Here is an 18,364-nt window from a genome sequence, read left to right on the forward strand (position 1 = left end):
ATTTTTCTTTTTTATACTATCCTTTTAAATGAGAGAGTCAATTTAAAAGTACTGTATTTTTTATTGATACACACGATAGTTTAATCAAACAGGGTTTTTGCAACTTTGATTTCAATTAGTTTCGTTTCTATTATTTACTACTTTCTTATTTAACATATGTGGCATATTTAAATTAAATATACTTAGCAAATTTAATTTAATTACTAGCGAATACTCATTATAGATGATTGACTATTATTAAAGTAAATTCATTTTTTGAGTACTTTAAAAAAGTTGTCGATGAAAACGAAAATAAATAATCAAAATACGGATAAATCTTTCTAATTTAACTAATTTAAATAAATACTTTTTGCTTAACAATGAAAAAGTTCAAAAATTATATTCAAACCTTTTTAAAGACATAATTAAGTTAAAATTTATCTTTAACATATTGAACTAGAACAATTGTTATTGAACCCACTACTTTGTAGACTTACGTAGTTTCACTGTCTAAAAAACAGCGCTTACTTAATTACTAGTAAGTTTTTGAATTAGTTGATTATATTTATATATTTCACCAGTATAACCCTGTTAAACAAATTAAGCACTATTAACTATTAAAAAATTTAACTATGAAAGGTGTTTTAAATTTTCGAGGATCTATGCTGTTTGGGAAGTTTTAGTATCTTAAGTTTATCATACAAAACTAGTTTCAAAATTTGTCATATACAATAGAAAATTAGTTTTTATCTTCATTTTTATTTTAAATTTATATGTATTAAACATAATTAGTTTCTAATAAGTCAGTATACAAAAGTAACTGCAAATATAGACTTTTAGACTATCATTTTGGGGAAAAATTCATTTATAACTTATATTTATAAAATATAAATTTTGTTAAATAAATTGAAAAACTATGGTTTATTCTTCATATAACAACTACATGCTAAAAGATACGGAAAAGATCATAAATTTTTATCAATCAATAAAATAATCACAAACAATACATTTTTTTTTAATTTCAATTTTTTGTTGTATATTAGTAAGTTCCTTATGACAACTACTTATATGTCTTAGTTTAATACAAACTGAAATAAACCACATACCACATTATGCACAACCGTATGGTTTTTCTCATAAGTGAATTCTAAAATGATCAACTAGACTAACTTTAAAACTAACTTGTTCTTGCATATATCTCACTCATGAGCTTTCATTTTGTCATGACTATACGTATTTTTGTTTAAAATACCATTTTCAAAAATAAAGTGATAAAAACTTTACATTGAATGTTTTTCGTTTCAATATGAACTACGATATATATCTTCAAGTTACTTTTCATGGTTAACTTTTTATTACATTTATCACAAATTTTTCTTTTATGTAAGTTATTAATAGAGGTTTAAATTACTTTTCTTTTAGAATTGTTTATGACAAACATGAAATTGAAATTTTTATACCATTACAAACAAAAGTTAATTTGTATATTAGAGAAAGTAAATTAACCCTCAATTTATTAAAAAATCGAACACTTAAAATTATTGTGAAAAAACAACAAAAATTAATTAACAACATATAAATTTTATTAACGATTACGTATCTTCGAAGAAACGAAAAATAAAATTTATTAAGCATACTTGAGTTTAAAAATCTTATATTTTTAAAAGCATTTTTTAATTAAGTTAGTAGCAGATCAATCACTTAAAACAAAATAAAGCGTCATAAAATGTGACATAAGAATTAAGCATCATAAAGTGTTCTGCAAAATTTTCCTAACCTTTTATATTAAGAACAAAAAAAATCACCATCAGCAAAACTTATCTAGCATTGTACTCAGATATTGTTTTGAGGTAGTCATAAACAATACTTCTTTGTATTTTACACTTCAGCTTTGTTTGTTGTTCTTTACTTAGTTCTTTATGACAATTACGTATATGCCTAGTTCGATCAGAAGCTGTAGTGTACCATTTTCCACATTCTGCACAACCGTAAGGTTTTTCTCCTAAATGAATCCTAAAGTGTTGAACTAAATTACCTTTCAGTGAAAACTTTTTCCTGCAAATATCTCATTCATGGTCTTTTAATTTAGTATGAGTTAGCATATGTTGTTTTAAATTATGTTTGAGAAAAAATTTCTTCTTACAAACTTCACACTGAAAATATTTCTTACCAGTATGAAACACTATATGTTGTTTCAAATGACTTTTTTGAGTAAAACGTTTTTCACAAATGTCACAATGGAAATTTTTTTCCTTCGTATGAGTAGCCATATGCTGTTTTAATGAACTTTTATGTGCGAGTTCTTTTAAACAAACAAAACACTGGAACTCTTTCTTACCGCTATGTACCAGCATGTGTGTTGTTAAATTACCTTTCTTGTTGAACCTTTTATCACAAACCTCACATTTGTAAAGCTTTTCACCGGAATGAATTCTTTTGTGAACATTCAGAGTATATTTAGCTTTGAAATTTTTATAGCAAACATCACAAGTATAAGTTTTAGCATTTAAATCACTTTTGCTCTTCATCATAATAAACAAACAAACTAACTAAATAAAAACTGAATGAGGATTAAAAAAGTAATTAATTTTCTAACAACTTTATCATTTTGTGTAAATTCATGAAATATTTATACTTATCGTTTAGATATATTTAGTACACAGTAACATGAGCAAATAATTTTCTTTAAGTTGACTTTAAAATTTCGTATCTTTTAATCAACTTGTCTTTTTTCAGAAAACAATACTTAATTATTAATTGTGTAAAAAAATTGTTAAGAATGCAACTTAATTATGTTACATTTAAGCAGACGCTTGTATAATAACATTGAACATTTTAAAACTAATTTATCAAAATAGTCTACTAAAGAAAAAAATATGTTAATAATAAAATCTTAATAAGTTTTTAAACTTTATTTTATTTTATTTGATGTTCCTTTTTTTGTAGTTAATTATTTTTATAAAACAATATCTTAAAATAATTGAGTTGATATCATTCTCATTAGCCATAAGTGGAGATCTTTTAATTTTATTAATTTATACAGAAGCTTTTTGCAAATTTATACTGTTTTTAGTGCAAAGTTTTGTTAAAACTAATTTTAATATACTTTTTAATTGTAATGGAATTACTCTAAATTCAAATCTGAATAAATGACATTCTTAGTATAGTAAGTTTTCTATCTACTTGATGCTCTTTTAGTTGGAATTTATTACAAAATGATAAATGTTGAAAGAGAGCATTACTGGAGAAAAAAAAAACAAAAGTAAGTAAAATACTTCTATACTAAAGTTTAAAATTTTTTTTAGCTGTAAAATTTATTATTAAATAAAAACAAAATATAAGTTTTATAACATGTTAAAGATTAGAAATCGAAACTCCTGAAGTCAGAATTTAATATACTTTCTCTATTTTATTATATTTGATTTTAATTAAGTTTAAAATTTCTAAAGTTTAGAGGTATTAGTTGATTTTTATTTAACTTATTTAAATTGTTAAGCTTAATTTTTTTTTACTCAGTATAAACTGTAATGTTCAACTTAGATTATACATAACCAAAAAATAAGAGTCTATAAAACGTCGTTTAGTGACAACTAATCTACTTAAGTTAGACTAGGTGCTTTCACAAAGATACTTCTTCAAATACTTATAAGTGAAAACAAATATAAATTATGAGCTATTAAAACGCCGTTAAAGATCAAAATATAATTAATATTTTTAAGTAGAACAAAATAATCTATATATCCAAAAAAATGTTCAAATATACTACTTAATTAAAATTCAATGGGTCAGTATAGCACGGCGTTTATTTAGCAAAGTCTGACACTTTAGCATAGAAAGACACTTCTAAAACCTTATACCATAGAACATCAATTTAGCACTAAAAGTTTTTTTTCATAGATTGTCTACTTACCACGATATCACTTTTAAACTAAGTAATATCACTATAAGCTTTTAAAAATGTATATAAGTTTTATATATTTTTTAAAAGTGTACAAACGAACGGCTTAAAACTAAGCTAAATTAATATTAATAATTTTAAAAATATAACCTTAATTATTCAAACTGTTCTATTAGTCAAGTTTTTCTTTACCTTTATTCAATTTTTCTATAAATAATAAAGATAAAAACTCAGTGTTTTTATATTTTTAACAAATTGATTAATGTTTCTTTTATAGATTTTGTTTTCTGTAACAGATAAAACTACATTATGTAATTAGAAAAAAAACATATAACTAGTTTTTTAATTTTCGGTAGTTTTTGTATTTTAGCCCATAAAAGTCTATCTTTTTACACGTCGAGAAAAATAATAAATAAATATTATTTTTACTTTAATGTACTATTTTTTATAAAAATCTTTCTTGTAGAAATTTATAAATTGACTATTGAAATGATAAAGTACTTTTCAAAGAGAATAGGTTATCATAAGCTTAAAAAACAAAACGCATAATTCGTTTATTATAATTCACGTTAGTTCTAAATTATAAATTTTGGTAGTCTTTTACATTAACCTATTTTTAAATTAAATTATTATTCTGTTTTTGCTTTGTATTGTATTAACATTTAAATGTCTACAATTTTTTTGTTTGTTATCGACTAAATATCACTTTAACAATTTCAGATTATTATTAAACATTTAATTACCAGATCCGGGCATTACCGCCATAGAAGGAAGAACTAATAAGGTAGTGAAAATGTAAATCGCAAGTTAAATATTAATCGGCTAGTATTTAGTAAGGAGAGGCGGTTGTTTTTTATCGTTTCAAAGGGACGATTACCAAACACAATATGAGTTTTTTATATTTATAAAACTGCTTAATTATCAAAATAGCACTAGTATCAATATAAATAAAGCACAGAATATGTTAAATTAACTAAACTATCAATTATACTTGTTGTTGTTTGCGATCTATGCAAAACTTTTAATTTCTTCAGTAAATATTTACAAATAAACATGCTATTAAGTTATTTTTTAATTCTTAAACTTGTATCAATTAACTATAAAAATCAATAAAACTATTTTAAACTTAAAAAATTTCTACCTCAAAATATCTAAAGAGAACTACATAGAATTTTATATATCTTATTATACACAACTTCAAAGTTTTAACAAAAATTAATGCACACTTAATAAAGTTTAAAAACTTATATCATCTCTATAGTCTTAAATGATCATCATATTTAAAAAAAATTAGAGATGTAAACATCACCTTAGTTTTACACAAAGTAGTTATGTACATTAAACAATGATTAAATATATATCTTTTCCATTGAAAAAATGCTGAAATATTTTAAAACAAATTAAATAAAAGAGTAAAGCAATTTAGATCCCAAAATTTTACAAGTTTGGATATTGAGTATTTATACAGTAAATTCTAAAAAAAATCTTAGTCCTACAATTCTTTAAGATTTTTGTGGGTATAAATTTTCTATTAATTACTTACGAATAAAATACAACCTAACCAACACACTTTAAAGGTGTTATAGATTTTTAGGAGGATGTTCTAATGCACATGCTTGTTAAAACAAAATTAACACTAAACAAAATTCATGTGGAGTATTAAATTACTTTTTTTTTTAAGTTTTTATTTTGTTATTAAAGATTTTACACCAGTGTGTGAAAATATCACTAATAAAAAACTTTTTACGAAGGATTTTTTTTTTTTAATGGTATATTTATGAGCGCAGAAAATAAAAGAAGTATAAAGAAAATTTAAATAACCAAAAATAAAACAGTTATAAAATTACATATAAACTAAAATGCCTATAAATAAATATTAATTGTTTTAATTTGTAACATATAAAGTTTTTATATTTTAAAAATAGTACTATTTTGAATCTGAAAACTATAAAATTTTGTGTAAGATACAAATTTAAAAATTAATGCCGATATAGAATCTATCTAATAATTTTATATAAGTCTTATATTTTTTATTAATAGTTGTAACATTGATTTTAATACACAGAATTTAAATCATATTGTTTAACATAAAAGAAATTATCAAACTTTAATAAATTGAGACTCTTTGGTAATAAAGCCCAATTAACACTATTTTTATAGGTTCTAGTTTTATTTCTTTAAACATGGATACTTGTAAAACAAACACAAAAACATTTGTTTGTGAAGTTTGTGAGAAAATCTTTGCCAATAAGTGGAGCTTAAACGTACATGAACGAATTCATGCAGGTATCAAGCCATTTAAGTGTGATTTTTGTGACAAAAGTTTTACTCAGAAAGTTCATTTGAATCAGCATATGCTGGTACATAATGGTAAAAAAGAATTTCAATGCTTTGTTTGTCATAAACAATTTTTACAGAAAGGTCATTTAAAACTCCATTTACTTACTCACACTAAAGAAAAACTGTTTAAATGCGATTTATGTGAACAAAGTTTTATTCAAAAAAGTCATGTAAAACAACATATGCTAGTTCATACTGGAATTGAAGAACTTAAATGCAATGTTTGTGAAAAGAAATTTCCACGAAAATATAATTTAAACCGTCATATGTTGACTCACACTAAAATAAAGGCTCATAAATGTGGTGTTTGTATGAAAAAGTTTTCTCAGAAAATTCATCTAATCAGTCACTTTAGAATCCATTTAGGAGAAAAACCTTATGGTTGTGCAGAATGTGGAAAATGGTATACTGCTAATTTTGGTCGAGATTATCATATACGTACGATTCATAAGGAGCTAAGTAAGGAAGAACAATCGAAACTGAAGTGTAAAATATATAGAAGCATCGTTAATGACTACCTTGTGTAACTTGCAGAATAGTGCATCAGTAATTAATTATTTATCTATAATAATATTTTATAGCCATGAAGTTTATTAACTCTTTTTTTTTTCTTTTTATATAACCAAACTACAAATGAAGCTGTCTAAATTTTCATTTTAGTGTAATGTTAAAGTCTATTTAAACTTTTTGAAGTAGGATTAATAAGTTTTGGATATTGTTAATAACTTTAAAAAACATTTTCATATGATATGACAAACATTTTCAAAGTACGTTTTATTTTGTTTTATGTATAAAGTGTTGTTGACATCTTTTTTATATATAAAGACTGCATCTTAACAAATATTTATGAACATAAGCTAATAAAAATACGTGTTATCATACTTTATAAACAGTATGGTAAAATAATATTATGTTTTTTTTTTACAATTTAAAAAGTCAATACTATTTTATTTTAACAAAAGTAAAGGAAAATGTGAAAAAAATTGATAAGTTTATTAATCAAAGACTTTTATATTTAGCTTAAAAAGTTTAGATATTTTTTAACCTTATCTTTATATTCTAAACATTTTATAAATATGTTTAACTTATAATATAAACTCTACTGTGTCATTATTTAACAAATATAATAACATAAATAGTAATTATTAGAAGTTTTTACGGTTTTTTATTACTAGTAGTTTATTTGAAGCGTTTGAAAATCTTATTTAACTTTTAAAATTATTTAGTTTAAAAAAGTTTATACCGTTAGATAATAGGTATTTACCTGATAATAACTAGTTTATTGATAAATATATTAAGTATATTCTACAATAACATACTTAGCAATCATGTTTAAAAACTATGTAAATATTCATATTCTAATAAATTTTTTCTAAACAAACGACAAAACTTGTATAAGTTGCGATTTATAAAACTAAAAGACACAACAATAACTATAAAACTGATAAATAATTATTATTAAGTGAAAAATTATTTATGCATAGAAAATGCCTTGTTATCTACAAACACAGCCAATGTGATTTAAAACTTTTTATTTCTTTCCAATCATATCTTATATACTTTGACAATTTTAAAATGATTATGAAGAACAAAAATTTTTTTTTTCAAAAAAATAACTATATTTACGTTTGTTTTTTATCCTACCTCATTTTTATTACTTTATTACAGAATAATATAAAAAGTACGAATCAATAGCGTAAAAGCATATATAAATAATCTAAGTTCTGTATCTTTATATGTAGATTCACATTTTTTTATTTTTTGTATACATTTTTCAGTCTAAAATTAATGAAATAATTAAAAACATTAACTTTCAAATTAAACTATTACATTTAAAAAAATAACACTAAAACAACTAGCCACTTTCAGTAACAAGAATTCAATAAAACGACATTTTGTACTATATGTGTATGAAGTTAATATTTATATACAAAATTATTAAGGATATAGAATATGTTAAAAATACTATAGTAATATTTATTACTACTGATAAAAGCTAGCTAAAACTATATTTAGTAAATGAACTAAGTCATTTTTTTTACCTTGTAGTAGTTGTTTATAACTTTAATATGATTGAATATTTTTTTTGAAAACTGTTATTTAACAGTGTGTTAGTTAAAGCTAGTTTCAATTTATTAAAAAATCACCTAACATTTAAAAATTTACTTAAACACACTTTAAGGTTTTGTTTTAAATAACACAAAAACTCATTTTCATTAATAAAAGCTGTGCTTAACTAAGCTTATCTTACAGTATTAACTTAAATAAATGTAAGACTCTTTGGCGCTAATCACATCTAAAACTCAATGTTTAACTTAAAACTTATTTTTGTCAAAATTTAATTTCTATCACTACTTGTTTCCCTTTCAAATATTATTAAAACTTATTCTACACCTAGTTTACAATTTTTACAACTAAAAACAATAATAAACAGTATGTATTGCTAAACTAATTATCTAGGCATTATTGTTTTGTTTATTCTAATTCTATTGTGATCAAAATAGACATTATCTTTGGTTGTTTACTTGATAAAAAGTAAACTGATAAAGAGCTTTTGATAATATGATAAACTATAAATTTAAAACTAAACAATTTTTTTAATTTTGTTTTTCAGTAGCAATCCTTAACAAACTAAATGTTTTTTTTAATGCCGCTAGCGACTTATTGATTTTAGAATAGTTATAGATTAATACAGCTTAGCATACACAAATGTTTAGATTTTTAAAATTAAATCCTAGTTCACCCGATTCACTAGTTGTCAATTTGAAGTCAGTTAAAAACACCGAAAACAAAGTACTGAATTATGGTGAAAATATTTACTTCAAGAATAATAACTAAACAAAAAAAAATGTGTGGTTATTTTTAAGTAATTTAACTTTTTTAACTTACCTATATTTAAAATTGCTTATTGTTATACAATACATTTTAATCTTAGCTGAATATATTTATTTTGTTATAGTTGAAAAAGCTTTAAAAGTAAATATAAACTATTTTCTTTGAATAACTGTTAGTGTTCATAAACTTAAATATTTTATGAAACATTTTATTTAATAATTTTTGTTCTGTTATATTACTTATGTAAAGCGGTAAATAATTTTTCATGTATATAACTTTTTAGTAAGTGTTGAAAATTTTGAAATAGAATTTAAAGCTGAAATTTTATTAGTTTTATGTAAACTCTATGCTTTGTTTTTTTTAAAAAGAGTTTACATCTTTGAAATAAAAATTAATTAAAGATTTAGCTTGACTAAAAATAAAAACATATTTATTTACAGTAATCAAGTTATAAAAGTTTTATAACTTTTTTAATAAAAGTGTTTGTATATGTTTTTATTTAGTTACTAAAATAAAAAATCATAACATTTAAATATTGATAATAATAAAATGTATTTGTTTAGATAGTATAGTTTAATTCAAGTTCTCGTTACTTATGTTTTATTTTTTAGTAGGTTTAAATAAGTAGTTTAGTTTAGTATTAAGACCAATTCTTTACTGGTGTGCATAAAAAATATTTTGACATGTTTAAAACGTTAAATTTATCTAAAAATAATTGTGTGTTTTATAAAAACAGTTTATGGTTTTGATGGTTTGTTGTGTACATAGTTTATTTTTTTGTAATTTAATACTTTTGTAATCTTGTGCTTTTAAAAATAAAAATATCACTTGTTAAGATAATTAGTTTTAAAATTCGTTAGAGATCATAACGAACATAATTTATCCAAATATAAAAAACAATTTATTTAAAATTTTAGAAGACTTTAACAACTTGGTATAAACAATCTAGAATAATGTAAAGTATTTATCGATAAACATTTAAAAAGGAAAAAAGTTCATAGAAAAACATGCAAAAATTATTATTTGAAAATTATTATAGTTAAGCTATAGCGTGATATATTTCAAAACCATATAATTTACAACATTTTTAGGTTTAAAATAGTCAATAAGGATTGCTTTAAACATGGATTCCTGTAAAACTTATAAAAAAGCTTTCCCTTGTGATGATTGTGAAAATCATATACAAGATAAACAAGCTTGAATGTACATAAAAGAATTCATTCGGGAGAAAACTTATTTGAGTGAGATGTTTGTGGCAGAAAGTTTACAAGAAAAGATCATTTAAAACAACATATGTTGGTACATAGTGGTAAAAAAGAATTCCAATGTCATGTTTGTCATAAACAATTTTCCCGGAAAAGTCATTTGAAACCCCATTTAATTACCCACACTAAGGAAAATTTTTTTAAATGTGATTTATGTGAAAAAAATTTTACTCAAAAATCTGATTTAAAACAACATATGCTAGTCCATTATGAAACTAAAGAATTTAAATGCGATGCTTGTGAGAAGAAATTTGCACTAAAATATAAAGTTAAACCGTCGTATGTTGACTCATAGTGAAATAAAAGCTCATGAATGTGATGTTTGTACGAAAAAGTTTTCTTTAAAAAGTAGTTTAGTCAAGCATTTTAGAATTCATTTGGGTGAAAAACCATATGGTTGTGCAAAATGTGGAAAATGGTTTACTGTTGGTTCTAATCGATGTAAGCATATACATATTCATCATAAAGAACTTAGCAAGAAACAGCAATCAGAACTAAAAAATGCAAAATACAAAGAAGCATTGTTTATGATTACTTGAAGTAAAGTTATACCTGGTGAATCGTATTTTATTGTTTTATATTATCATAGTCGTAGATTAAAATTAAACTATATAGACTTATAACAATTAAAAAAAAACTGCATGGTTTGTCAGTTGGTGTTATTATTATTGGTTAAATAGTTTATTATTTATAAAAGTGTTATTAAAAAAAATAATATATACAGTAATCATCCTTTATTGTACCAACATATGTGTGTTAACGAATCAACACACTTCAACTAGGTTTTTAATGGAAAGATTAAACTTTGGATGGAGTTAATCTTTCCATTCAAAACTTAGTTGAAGTGTGTTGATTCGTTAAAACACAGAAACAGATGTTGGCACACTAAGGTATATACTAATGTATATATTTCACCAGTAAAAAATTTATAACAAAAATATTATTTAAAAAATGTATATTCTTTTTGCTCTACATTTAGTTGAGCTTTTTCCTGTGGAGCTGTATTTTGTTATTAAGTTATTACTATCAAAATTAAACTACGATACAATTGTTACCTAAATATTTATGATTTTTAAATTAAAAAGAAGAAATAAAATGGGGGATTTAAGTCTGTAGAAATGTATTTTAATTCAATACTACTAATTGAATAGCAATTCACTAGTATTAGCTAAAATTTAACATTGATTTTAGTTTTACAAAAAAGTAAATTAGATAATTATATGTCAACTAAACGGGTTCGAGATGTTTTATTTGTATTTTTATTTACAAAGTTTTTAAAATAAATATAAAATTAAGCATCGAGTTTCAGATAAACTTTTATAGTTCAGCCTTACGACAGTTATCAAAAAACTTAAAGATTTCAGTTTTTCAATAAACTATTTTCAAGTTATTTTTGACATTGTTTAAACTTAACTAAAGATATCAGACCCATTTGTTATACATTTAATTTTTGAGGTTAACTTTTATTTAAGCAGAAAATAAACACGACAAAATCTCTGATCCAAGATTACAACTAATCTAATTAAATTTAGTTTATTAGAACTCTGGCCCGCGAATATTTTGAAATTTTAAATTTGGCTCACCAGTCCTAACTGGCTGCCGACCCCCGATTTAAAACGAATGCAAACTAATATTTAGACAACTTTTGTAGCCACCGAGTGAGATTTTTTTAAATAAGGGTTACGTATAAGATATACATAATCACTAACCCGTTTAAAAACTTAATAAAGTATAAAAACTATATTTATTGTTTACCTTGTCCTCGGATTAACCTTTGTACTTTTGAAAATTTTTGCATAAAAAGTTTTCCTGCTTTTTAAGCAAAAGACTTAATGTAATAGAAAAACAAGTATTAAGTTAAACAATATCATTTTTAAACGCTTTCACTAAATTTAAATAAAATACATTTTCGTTTAAAACGTAACCTATGTGGGTAGTCTTAATTCTTAAAAAGAATACAAAAATTAAATTGGACTTTTTCAAAGCTAGCAATATCTCAATGGGGGAGATTTTAACTATTAGATTATAATAACTAGCAAAGAGAAGAAAGTCACTTTAAGTATCTAATAAAATGTAAATATCTTATTAAGGTCTTTATCATCTTTAGAATTTCTACCAAAGGGGCGTTTTTAAAAATGGTCTTGGGAAACCCGATTTCTTTAAAAAAGCATATTTAAAAATTAATACTTAAGGTTTTTTGTTAGAAGCAAAAATTTTTATAAAAGATTTTAACTTTACCATAAACTTACTAATGTAAAATTAATTTTTAAAAATGTATATAAAATTAGTTTTTTTTTTGTTTTGTTAGGTCTGAAGAATTTAATAGAAAAAGTAATAAGCTGAAACTTACCTGTTGAATATTAAATTAAGAAATATAGTTCAAAATAATATTAATTTTTCATTAACAACATTTTAATATTTTTAATTTAAAGATAATTGATCAAAAAATAAAAATGGCGTCTTTAAATACTTTACATGTTTCGTTTATAATTAAAAAGGTATACAAATTTCAAGCATTCTTAATTAAATTTAGACTATTATTAAACTTAAAAAAGAGTGATTTGTATTGTGCTAAGATTTAACAGAAATAGTCTTTTGCTGATTGTTACACAATGCAATGCAAAAATAAAACTTCAAAAGTACATAAAAAATTGCAAAAAATCTTAAATGTTTTAACTTAAAGATAAATTACTCGTAAGAAAGTTAAAACTACTTATATCTACTCAAAACAAAAAAAAAACCTGAAATTTCTTATAAAAATTCCATTATTTTTGAAGTTATACTTCTAAAATTACAATAGAAATCTGCAATACTTTTGCTTAAAATTCTACAAACAGTTCCGATTAAAGATAATCATTTCTAAGTAGATATTATAATTATGAACAGATACAATTATGATATCTACCTAAAAATGATAATAGTTGATCGAAACTAATTGTAGAGTTATAAGCAAAAGTATTACAGACTTATTTTGTAATTTTAGAAGTATAACTTCGAAAATAATTTAATCCAAATAAGAAAAATAAATTCATTACAAAAAATAATGTGCTGGAAGGAATAGTTTTTAGGTAATTTAATACTAATTTGTATTCTGTTATAAAATTTTCGAAATGTATAGAAGTTATATCAATTTTGAATAAAAATTACCTAAAAAATAGATGTATATTTTAAAATAAATTTACAATTGAATAACTTACTCAAAAAAAACATTCTTAAGTTGTTTTGCACTTACTCTAAGAAACTGAGATTTTGCCATTTTTTCCGAAAAAAAATCATTAAGTCTGATTAAGCCTGACGCTTACGAATCCTTTATTTTGTTTTTTTAAACACTTTTTGCAGTTTTTTTTTCACTTTTGAAAATATTTTACCCATCATTATTTTTATCAGTTTTACAATTGATTTACTAATAAAAAATTTCAAAACGACAAAAAGACCTTAAAATAAACTAAATAAAAAAATACATATTTTTTGATTAAAAACATAAGTTTAGGAAACAAAAAAACTAATTTTACTAATTTTTGGAGACTGGTTTTTTTACCCACGAAGTTTTTTTTTACGAGGTTAGGATTATTGGTTTAAGGTCAGGACTTGAATAAGGTTTAGTTTGTATACGTGCAAACTGTGACCCTTAGACATAATTATAATTAATATTGACGGTTGTACGACTATTTAGTAATTCAAAGAGCTTGATGTATGTGATCTCGTTAAAATATTTGATTCCTTTACTAATTATAAGTCAACCTTACTTTCAAAATTACTTGCAAACTACTATAAATTTATAAATGTAAGGTAACTAAACAGTTATATAAAACTTAAGCTAAATAAATCTAACTAATTAGTTGTATGCTCTTTCTTTTATTAGGAAAAAAACTATTAATGGATTAAATACTACTCCAGCTAAATGTTCAATGTGCTAAGAAAGATAAATATACATAATAAAAATGTATCATTATAAAAAATGATATCTAGATATTATTGTTTCACTTAAGAATTTTATTTTGACTTACTCTTTTTAAATACATTAAATAAAATTGATATATAGAGATAAAATTGATAATATATTAATTTAAATAATTGTTTACACCATAGATTCAAACTATTTTTTTTTAAAGATAAAAAGTTAATGTAGAAGAAAAAGTAGTGGTTAATTATAGTTAGTTAAATTTATTTTTAAACTTCTTAGTGTTTTTATCTTGACCAATTGTAATACAATAACATTTATTTTATGAATATGTATTGGTTTATACTATTACATAGCGACAAGTATAACAATAATAACAATTTTGTTAAAAAAGGTATAAAATCTCATGCGACAAATAAGTTTAACTATTCAGGCTTAATTTCCTTGTTTTATTTAAATTTTGTTTAAACGTTTAGAACTTATATAGATTTCGTGCTACGTTTTTTTTATTGTATGTAAATGTTTATACATAAGAGTCTAGTTTTCTAAGCCAATAGACCCTTTCATAAAATATAAAATATCAATTAACTACCTAATAAAGATTAGTCGAAAATAGTTTTATGAAATTTTATTTTGACTTATCAGATTAATGACTGTTTTGATCTTTATCCTAGTTGTTAAGTTTAACTAGTTTATAACTTTACGGCATTATGTTTAACTTCAGATTAAACTAAATAAAACAAAAAAATAAATCATTCTATATTAAAGTAAAAAGTAGAATTTTTGTTGTAAATTAAACATTTTACAGCAAAAGTTGTCATTTTGATTTAAATTAGGCTAAGTTGATATATTAGTAAATACTATCAATATTTTTTGAAAAAGCTTAAATTTTTTTGCGAACAATATCTAAGAAAAAGAAAATATTATAATTTTACACAATTCATCTAACTATTAATAATGTTCAGTATTTTAACTTATTCAAATTATACATTATGTTTTTATAAAGTTATAATACTGAAATAAAACATAGTTTTTAAACTTACATTTCTAAAAAATAGAGTTTTTAATATCTGATTTACTTTCGCTAACATAAAAAATTTTTAAATAGAATTTAAAAATTTCAAAACAAACAGATATCAATTTAAATACGTTCTTTATAATAAAGTTTTGTTAAATTTTATATTTTTCTAGGTTTTAGTTATGGAGGTTAGTAAAGTCAGAACTAGCAATGTTAAAGCAAGAGTTTTTGTTTGTTATGTGTGTCTGATACAGTTCAAAAGTAAATCAAACTTAGATGTACATAAAAGAACTCATTCAGGAGAAAATCCTTACAAGTGTGATGTTTGTGACAAGAGTTTTACTCAGAAAGGTAGTTTGATTAAACATGAATTAGTGCATAAGGGTAATAAAAGTTTCAAATGTAATGTTTGTAAGAAAAATTTTACCAAGAAAGGTAACTTGAAAAGACATATGTTAGTTCATAGTGGTAAAAAAGAGTTTCAATGTTTTGTTTGCCATAAAGAATTTTCCCAAAAATGTCATTTAAAGCCTCACTTAGTTACTCACACTAAAGAAAAACAGTTTAAATGTGATTTATGTGACAAATATTTCACAATGAAAAATAGCATAACGACACATATGTTAGTGCATACTAAAACAAAAGATTTTAAATGTGAAGTTTGTTATAAGAAGTTTTCTCTAAAAAGTAGTTTGAAAGTTCATATGTTTACTCATACAAAAGTAAAACCTTATGAATGTGATATATGCAAGAAAAAATTTTCTCAAAAAGCTAGTTTAGTTCAGCACTTTAGAATTCACTTAGGAGAAAAACCTTATGGTTGTGCAGAATGTGGAAAATGGTTTACTCATAACTCTACTAGAAATCAGCATATACGTAGATGTCACAAAGAACTAGAAAATGAACAACAATCAGAACTGAAGTGTAAAATACAAAGAAGTATTGTTTACGATTACCTGGTGTGAGATATATACTAGTGGAATATATCTCTTTATTTGAGCATACAGTTTATTTACGGAGGATGTTATCTTGTTTTTATACATTGTTGACAAAGTTTTATTTTATGATGATAAGTTGTAAAGTTGTTTGCAGTATTTAATTAAATATGGTTTACTCATAATTTTATTCGCAACCGGCATATAAAAACTCATCATAATGAGTTGAGTACAAAGTATCAACTAAAACTGAAATGTAAAAGCAAATAAGTATTGTTAATGGCTAACGTAAAAGAATAATTACTGTATTCAAATGACTCTAATTTTTATTACATTGTATATAAAGTAATGCAATTTAAGAGCTGTGTATATTTTACTTAAAATTAAAATTATGTTTTTAGTGTATAAATATAATTTGTAAATAAGATGTTTATGAGTTTTAAATAGTTTTAAAAAATTAGTTTTCTAAATATTTTTTATTAGGTAAGTCTTATCCAAGAAAGTTTTTATGTAAATGTTTGAAAAAAATATTTTTCTAATTAATACAAAATTAAAGTCTTTATTTAAGTTGTGAGAAACCTGCTAAACAAATTTTTTTCTAATACTTAAATTTATTAACCAAAAACTAGCCTTTTTGTGAGCTTTATATATTGAAAAATTATAAATCAATTCTATAAAAAGTCGCAACTTTGTATTATTATCAGTTCAAGTTTAGTTTTGAAAAAACTTTTCCAGAATAGATAAAAAAAGTAAACAAGAATCTAACTTAAGAACTAAATAAAGAAAACTTCTTCTTTCGTTTATCACATTCAGAAGTTTTTTCTTTTCTTTATGAATAAACATATGTTTGTTTAAATTATCAATTTCGAATTAAAAATTGTTACACACTTCACATTGAAAGTTTTTTGTTCCATAACATATGTGTCTTCAACTACTTTACATACTTAAACTTTTTTCAAATAAATCGCACTTAAAATTCTTTAATCTTGTATAAGTTACTTTTTTTTGAAAATTGTTTATAAAAATCATGACATTGAAATCCTTTTCTACCACTACATCACAGTTGAATTTGTATATTACTTATTAAATTAAACCTCAATTTATTAAAAAATTCAAAACTTGAATGATTAATGTGAAAAAACAAAAAAAAATTAAACAACATATAAAATTTTATTTACGTTTTATTTTAATAACTGTTTTATTAGTTTCAATATGTTAACAAAAAAATCTACAATACAAAAAAATAAATTCGTTAGCTTTTTTAAGCTTACATAACGTGTTGAAAGTTTTAAGGATTAAATATTTCTTGGTCAACTAAATTTATTTGTTCTTTTTAGTTAAATGAATACCGTAAAAATAATAAACTACTCATTTTATCGCAGTTAAGCTCTAAATGAAACTAAAGAAGTCTAACATATTCTACTTTAAAATATACTCTAGCTATAAAATTTATTTAAACTGCATTTATATATTTAGTGTTTACTTTAAAATTGTTGTTTATTAATAATTAAATATAGTATTTTCAACAAGAAGCTATTAAAAAAGTACCTATTTATAGAAGAAATAGATAAAAACAACAACAAATTTGTAGCAAAATTAACGTGATGATCGTCATAATTAAAGAACAAACCGCTTTAAGAATTTATAAATAACACTTTTTAAAACTTGTCAAAGTTAGTTTACAGTTAAAATGTACACTTAAATATGAAAATTTGCAGATATATTACAACTGTTATAAATCTAAGCAGTTTAATTTTAAACAATTAAAAATTAAGATGTTTTAATGATAATAAGAAAATAGTATAAGTACACTGGGTCTACTATAACTCCAGATAATCATAAACAATGCTTTTTTTGTATTTTACATTTTAATTCTGATTGTTGGTCCTTGCTTAGCTCTTTATATAAAATCAATGTATATGCCTACATCGATCAAAATTCTTAGTAAACCATTTTCCACATTGTGCATAACCATAAGGTTTTTTTCCTAAATGTATTCTAAAGTGTGTTACTAAATGAATTTTCTGTGAGAACGTATTCTTGTAAATGTCACATTCATGTTCTTTTACTTTGGCACGAATCAACATATGACTTTTCAAACAATAGTTTCCGAAATATCTTTTCTCACAAACTCGACATTGAAATTGTTTCGTTCTAGTATGAAGTAACATATGTTTCTTTGTGTTACTTTAT

General features: G+C 22.8%; 1 protein-coding gene across 1 annotated transcript; it reads left to right on the top strand.

Annotated features, from left to right (window-relative positions):
* The first annotated feature begins 6,060 nt into the window (after positions 1–6,060).
* Positions 6,061–16,201, top strand: LOC145839296 (uncharacterized). The gene is made up of 3 exons (XM_082946892.1): positions 6,061–6,438; positions 15,410–15,620; positions 16,041–16,201. Exons 1-3 carry the CDS (start codon positions 6,061–6,063, stop codon positions 16,199–16,201), a joined length of 750 nt encoding a protein of 249 aa, XP_082803018.1.
* The last annotated feature ends 2,163 nt before the right edge of the window (positions 16,202–18,364 follow it).

Source organism: Thalia democratica, chromosome 6 (assembly GCF_965202585.1).
Source record: "Thalia democratica chromosome 6, ktThaDemo2.hap1.1, whole genome shotgun sequence".
In the NCBI taxonomy this organism is placed as follows: Eukaryota; Metazoa; Chordata; class Thaliacea; order Salpida; family Salpidae; genus Thalia; species Thalia democratica.